General features: G+C 57.8%; 1 protein-coding gene across 1 annotated transcript; it reads left to right on the top strand.

Annotated features, from left to right (window-relative positions):
- Positions 1 to 1,091: 1,091 nt before the first annotated feature.
- On the top strand, positions 1,092 to 6,833 carry Tcf15 (transcription factor 15). The gene is made up of 2 exons (XM_027945293.2): positions 1,092 to 1,708; positions 6,405 to 6,833. The coding sequence occupies exons 1-2, from the start codon at positions 1,190 to 1,192 to the stop codon at positions 6,477 to 6,479; spliced, it is 594 nt and encodes a 197-aa protein (XP_027801094.1). The 5' UTR covers positions 1,092 to 1,189; the 3' UTR covers positions 6,480 to 6,833.
- Positions 6,834 to 7,040: the final 207 nt, after the last annotated feature.

Raw genomic sequence — 7,040 nt, forward strand, 5'->3', positions numbered from 1 at the left:
TCAGCCCAGTTACGCTTCCCAGGAGGGAATGGGACAGACACGGGGCGAACAATCAGAAGTTTCTCCAAGACAGGCACACTGGAGGGGGGCAGCCTGTGTGTGAGGGGGTGCGGAGGGGGATTCCGAGAGGTGGTGAAGCCAGACGGGTTGAGGCTGCGGTCCCCGCTCCGCTACCTGTAGCTAAAGGCCAGCTGTCTTACCTGTGAGTCGGGGTCATGCGACAACCTCAGCTGGGCACGGTAAAGTACTCAGCGCTAACCCCCTGAGCCTCCCCGAAGGCAGAGAGTTTATTTCGTTCAGATCGGAATCCTCTGATCTAAAACCGTGCCTGACACATAGTAGGGCCAACTAATATTTGTTGAACTCATCAATGAAAGAATGGAACTACTGGGATTTGTGTTGTTGTTGTTTTCACAAGAGAGTTTTTAAATACACATCCTTCCATAGTGGAGAGAGACCGATTTGTGTGTTTTGATGTATTTTTTTTGTGTGTTTTTATCTTGGCGTGTGTGTGTGTGTGTGTGTGTTTAAAAACTGTTGTAGGGGAGGTGATACGGTTGAGTCCTTTTTTGGAAAAGTCATAGTTTTCCCCAATGTTCCCCACGGACATCAATACCATTACCAAGGGCTGGTACAAAGTGCAGACTCCTGCGACGTTCCAGAACTGCCGGGTCACAATGCGGGCGATCTGAGAAGCCCCTTCCCCAAATCACACGCACAAGAAAGTTGCCAAACCACTGATTGGAATGTGAGGGCGGGAAGTCGGCGACAATCGCTTTCCGAATGAGGAAACAGGGCAAGCGCGAAGGGACTCGCCCGTGGACTCCCAGCCGCCGCGGAGGCTGAGGACAAGGAGGCCAGATCTGAGTTCCACTCCGGCCACCCAGAGCCCCAGCATCTGTCCGGCTCGCCAGTGGAGACCCAGAGCCTTGGGGCGGGCCTCGAGCTCCCGGGGAGCTTTCAACCTGGGGAACTGGGGAGACTCGCGCGTCGCCATTGGCCGGGGCGCGTCGGGCGCCTCCCCATTGGCCAGGGCGGAGCTCCCCGCCCCCGCCCGGGGCCGCCCCGCGATTAGCCCCTCCCCCGGCTATAAGGCGGCGGCCGGCTAGGCCGTGGGAGCGCGCGGGAGCGCAAGGCGGGCGCGGCCGAGGCAGGGACAACGCGCACTGAGGGACGCGGCCGGGCGCCCATGGCGTTCGCGCTGCTGCGCCCCGTCGGCGCGCACGTGCTGTACCCGGACGTGCGGCTGCTGAGCGAGGACGAGGAGAACCGCAGCGAGAGCGACGCGTCCGATCAGTCGTTCGGCTGCTGCGAAGGCCTGGAGGCGGCTCGGCGCGGCCCGGGCCCCGGGGGCGGGCGGCGGGCGGGCGGCAGCGCGGGTCCCGTTGTGGTGGTGCGACAGCGGCAGGCGGCCAACGCGAGGGAGCGGGACCGCACTCAGAGTGTGAACACGGCCTTCACCGCGCTGCGCACGCTCATCCCCACCGAGCCCGTGGACCGCAAGCTGTCCAAGATCGAGACGCTGCGCCTGGCGTCCAGCTACATCGCGCACCTGGCCAACGTGCTGCTTCTGGGGGACGCGGCCGACGACGGGCAGCCGTGCTTCCGTGCGGCGGGCAGTGCCAAGGGCACTGTCCCCGCAGCCGCCGACGGCGGCCGCCAGCCGCGCTCCATCTGCACCTTCTGCCTCAGCAACCAGCGCAAGGGGGTGAGTGCACTGCGCTCCTGTACGGGGCGGCGAGAAGGAGCAGAATTAGTTGGGGATCGAGTCTCTCCGGGAGCGAAAGAGGGGCAGAGTCCCCTTAGGCGAGGGAGAAGCGACGTGGTGGGCGCGGAGTCCCAAACCCAAGGCTGGGTGTGGAACTGAGCCACTCAAGGTCCCCCCAAAGAGAAAGCGTTCAGGAGCCCAGAGCCCTGGTCTGATTTTATTAACTTTGAGACATCCCCACTGCAGCTAAAGGTGTTCTGGGACATCCTTCCTTCTGGGAAGAGGGCAGGAGCAAAGAATAACTAAGACCATCATTTATTGAGCTTTTGCTCAATGCCAGCATCCGCTGGTGCGCTTTTTTACTTGGACCAGAATCCAGTCTGGCTCACCCGTTTCCCCTCACTTCATCACTAAGAGGGACCTAAGGCCCAAAATGACGAAATCGCATGCCCATATTCACGGGATGCAACCCTGGGTTGATTGGGTATGTGTTGCGCTTCGTATTAATTGTCCCCCATCGTAAGATCTGACCCGAGAGCAGGAGACTGAAAAGAAATGGAGACACACACCTCTCGCTTCAAGTACCCAGAGGATGAGCAGTTGGAGGAAGAAGGGTGTCCCCTGAGAGCATCCAACCCCCAAAAGAGGATGTAGTGTTGGGAGAAGGCGCCTTCGGGCCAGCTGGACAGAGCTGGGGTTAAGAGGCTTCCCCCAGGGTGTCCAAAGTAAGGCTGGGAACCGGGCTGCAAGGCCTGGGTAGCAGCAGCAGTGGCTGCCAGGGGGGCCTCCTGGCTGAAAATGTGCTCAGGCTCCGAGGAGCCCGCTTCATCCCCAGTCCCTCTGTCTTCCTGGCCTTGGCTTCTCCGGCAGTAAGGAGGCTTGTCTGGTGTGACAGTGTTGGGTTTCAGTAGCTGCTGTTTGCATTTGGGGAAACTGAGACTCAGAGAGTCCTGCCTGGCCTTTGACGGCCAATGAAAGGGTCCTCTGACTCTGCGGAATTTGGTTCTTGTAGCTGACATAGGTCCCTTGCTCCATGCTGTGCTGGTGATGAGGCCTCTCTGTTCAGGTCTCAAACCACCCTCTTCTGGTTCATCAGACTCTCAGGCTGGCTATTCACCCCTGGGTGCCTCTTCTCTGAGTCAGTCTTCTTGGCCTCCAAATTGTGCCCTCTCAAGGGTCCCTGCTGCTCCCTGCTGCTCCCTGCTGTGGTCAGGGCCACGGACTGGGCTGGGAACCCAGGGACAGGTCTTCAGGCCCAAGTGGGGGGGGGGGCGACTGGGCCCTCTGCTATCCCCCTGACCACCGGTCACTTCCATTCAGTTCGTCAACCCTCAAGTACCCAGCAGCTGGCGTGTGTGGGCTCTGAGGGTGTACCCCGAGAAGCAGGCGTGGGTCCCCATCCGGCGGTCAGGGCCAGGGTGGAGAGATGAAGGCAAGGGTGCTGTGGTCGATGGCAGGAGAGGGGGAGCACAAAGGGACTGTCAGAGGAAGCCCAGGCCTGTGTGAGAGGGGAGGGGCCTCTGTGCTGAATCCTAAAGGATGCCTGGGGACAGAGTCAGGCAAGGAAGGGCAGCGCAGGGAAGGGTGTTCTAGAAGCTGGGCTCTGCGGAGCTAGGTCCAAAATCGTGGGCCAGAGAAAAGAATGGGGGGCTGGGGATGTGGCTCAAGCGGTAGAGCGCTCACCTGGCATGCGTGCGGCCAGGGTTCGATCCTTAGCACCACATACAAACAAAGATGTTGTGTCCGCCGAAAACTAAAAAATAAATATTAAAAAATTCTCTCTCTCTCTCTCTCTCTCTCTCTCTAAAAAAAAAAAAAGAGAGAGAGAGAAAGGAGTGGGAAGAAGTGACAGGTAGTGGGAGGTGGAAGGCGCTCAGAAATGGGCCAGTGTCGTGACAGCTGTCTTCTGCTAAGCACTGAGTTACCACTTAGACACCCCACACTGTCCCCGCCTGCTTAGAGATGCTGCCACCACTTCAGAGACCCACAGCCAGAGAGGGAGTCAGGATTCCAACTCAGGCCTGACTGACTGGGAAGTAGGAGAGGTTCCACTGGAGGCCCCGCACCTGCAGGCCCTGGGGAAGGTGCGTGTCCTACGCCTACCCCCCCTGGCAGGCAGGCGGGGGGCTCCTGCCTAGGTCTCTTTGGCCTGTCCTGCAGCTCACAGGACCTTGCCTGGGCCCGGCTGCTTCCCTGGAGTCGGTCTGTGCGACCAAGAACCCAGCCAAATTTGGCTGCAGAAGCCACACTCAACTCCAGAGGCCCCTCTGGGAGTAAGCGAGGAGGGTGATCGTCGCCAGTTCTGGTCCCTCCAAGATGAGCTGGAAGAAAACTGGTTGTCCTAGGGGCCCCCCCTCTTTTCTGAGCTTTGAGGCCCAGCAAGTTCCAAGGTTCCGGACCCTATCCCTTCACCTGGGGCCACCACCTCCCTCCCGTGGCTGGTCTGGGGCTGGGGTGGCTATGGAAACAGTTCCCTGGAGCACCTGTCTAACTAAGGGCGAGGCGTGGCCCTCTGTAGATGGGAGGGGTTCTTGTGTATGACCCAGTTACCCTTTCATTACGTGGGGTGGGAGCTGGACAGGGTGCTCTTGTGAGGCTGCTATTGTGGCCAACTCAGGAGGAGAGGTGGTGGAGAGGCGACAGGGGCCAGGAAGTGTCATGGCCAGATGATGTGATGATCGTACTTGTGGACACTTACTGAACACTGGCCGTGTTCCTGACGCTGTGCTGCGGGCTCTCCCTGTTGGCCTGAGGAGCCTTTGTTAGTGAGTGCGATCTGACAGAGCAACTCCCCCTCCAGATGGGGAAACCAGGCTCGCTGAGCTGACCCACAGCCAGGGTCCAACAGGCAGCCCACGGCAGGAATTAAAGGCCAGGAGTGTCCCTCTTGAGCACAATTCCTGGTCACAGTGCTTCCCCTAGACCCTTGGTGCTGAGTTCTCATGGGACACACGGGGCCCAGGAAGGATGTCTCACACAGCTATCTTCACATTTGACTGTGCCCGGGGCGGCAAGGAGAATGATCTGCCCCCCATTTTATAGATAAAGAAACTGAGGTTCAGTGAGGTCCCAATATTCTAATGGGACCAAGTCTTCAGAAAATCTTCAGACTTGGGGTGGGAGGTGGCACTCCCCGTCCCTGAGGCTCAAAGAATGTTCCCAACCTCAACACTCTACCTCTCCCTGCCCCCACTGTCGCTGTCCCTAGCCACCCTTCACAGCCACTCCTGCCAGAGTTTGTCTGAGAAGCCCAAGCCCCAGGCTCTGCTGGGACTATGGCTTCAGCCCTCAAAATAGCCCTGCCTGTGAATGAACATGCTGTCCCTGGGCCCAGAGAGCCTCCAGGGAGGCTGGGCTCACATCTGGATGGATCTGCCCCAACCTGGGCCCAGTGAGGGGGGCAGGCGGCAGAGCTCCCAGATGGTCCCAGAGCTCCCAGCTAGTCCTCTAGACGGGCCGAGAGGCCGCCAGGTCCGTCCTCTGGGCGACGAGCATTTACAGTGAGATTTTGTGCAGCCTCGCGTCCTGGAGACAGAACCGCTTGTTGGCCACATGGATTTCTAGGCCTGCTCTTACCAACTGACTGGGTGGCTCTGGGCCAGTCACTCAACGCTGGAGGCCTCAAAACAGGGAGGCCGTGACCTCTCTGGCTTATGTGTATCCACCTGAGAATATGGATGGTAGGGCGGGTAGAGACTGCCCCTGTCGGGCGAGGGACTGGTGGCTTCAGGGGCTCCACCATTAGCTCATCTTCCAGTAGCCACCACTGCTTCCAAGTCACCCATTGGTGCTTGCTCTGTGCCAGCCCCTGAGCTAGAAATGGAGCCTCAGAAGGGAGGCCTTCTCCTGCCACTCCCAGCACCTCCAGCCAGATGGGGGAGCACAGGAGACCTGTCTTCCCTTTCTGTGTTTTGCCCTAGTGAATGTCCCCCCCTCCCCAAAAGGCAGGAAGTACTAAGTGATTCCAAGAGTTAAAAAAAAAAAAGAAAAATCCCAGGGAGACAAGACCTGAGAGCATATTCCCAGCCAAGGGAGACCAAGAATGGAGGTCATGTTTCAATTTCTTTAAGGCAATAGATCATGTGGGGAAGGATGGGAAAGGTAAAACACATACACAGACACACACACACAAAGTGAAAAGGCCTCCCCCCTCTCCTGTCTCCTCATCATGAAATCCCCATCCTCTAAAAACTCCCACTGGCCATTTCCCACATGCACTTCTCTCTAGAAACCACAATTTACAGAAGTATTTACTCTAGCCGGGCGCTGTGGTGCATGCCTGTAATCCCAGCAGCTTGGGAGGCTGAGGTAGGAGGATCACAAGTTCAAAGTCAGCCTCAGCAACAGCAAGGTACTAAACAACTCAGGAAGACTCTGTCTCTAAATAAAATACAAAACAGGGCTGGGGATGTGGCTCAGTGGTTGAGTGCCCCTGAGTTCAATCCTGGTACCCCCCACAAAAAGAAACTAGTCCTTCACTCAGTTCTGCCCTTGATTTACCCTTGAACAGTGTCCCTCCACAGCCTTCCCTGACTGTGCATAGGGTTTCTTCTGCTTTTTGCGACAGAGAACTTTCTTTAGTGAGTGGCTAAACTGTGATTCACTGATCCAATCCCCAACTGCTGGACATAGAGGTTAGTTCTAGTGTTCACAGTGGGCCAACTCATCTCCTATCCCTCTTTGTTCCCTCCTACAGGGTGGCCGTCGTGACCTGGGAGGCAGCTGCTTGAAGGTGAGGGGAGTGGCCCCCCTTCGAGGGCCACGGAGATGAGCCAGGGCCCCTGCGGAATTTGCTCCAAACAGGACACCAAAGGAGGCCGGGAGTCAGCCATTGGCTGCACAGGGGAGAAGACCCCAGAAGCCGAACCCACCCCTTTGTGTAGGGACCAGGGACAACGGCCGGGCAGGGCCTTTGGGACGTCTCCACTCCACCCTGGAGAGCTGTGAGGACCCATTCAGCCCACTGAGGCCTGGCGGGTCAGAGACAAGGTGGAACTTTGGGGAAAAGACTGTTGGTGACAGAGGTGTCTGTGTGTCTGTGTGTGAGTGTGGCATGTGTGAGCGAGAATTGGTAGCTTAAGATAAAAGTATTTTTAAATAAAAGATGTCGTTCCCAGCTGAGGAATGAAGGGCCTGTGGACAGTGGACTCAAGGCGGACCCTCCCTGGGACCCTGGGCGCGGGCGGGGGTGGGTTGGGCCGGCGGCCCCTCTCCAGAAGTAGAGATGGCCAGTCTGTCCTCACGACTCCCGTTCTCCCAGTGTTGGTGAACAACCTTCAGGTGTCTGGTGTGCTTCATACAGAAACCCAAACTTTATTTATTTCTGAATAAG

This window comes from Marmota flaviventris, chromosome 2 (assembly GCF_047511675.1).
Source record: "Marmota flaviventris isolate mMarFla1 chromosome 2, mMarFla1.hap1, whole genome shotgun sequence".
Lineage (NCBI taxonomy): Eukaryota > Metazoa > Chordata > Mammalia > Rodentia > Sciuridae > Marmota > Marmota flaviventris.

Excerpts from the sequence above, each read along its gene's own strand:
- Tcf15 (XM_027945293.2), top strand. The coding sequence starts at position 1,190 with ATGGCGTTCGCGCTGCTGCGCCCCGTCGGCGCGCACGTGCTGTACCCG. Across the intron at positions 1,709-6,404 it reads TCAGCAACCAGCGCAAGGGG|GGTGGCCGTCGTGACCTGGG; the intron begins GTGAGTGCACTG and ends TCCCTCCTACAG.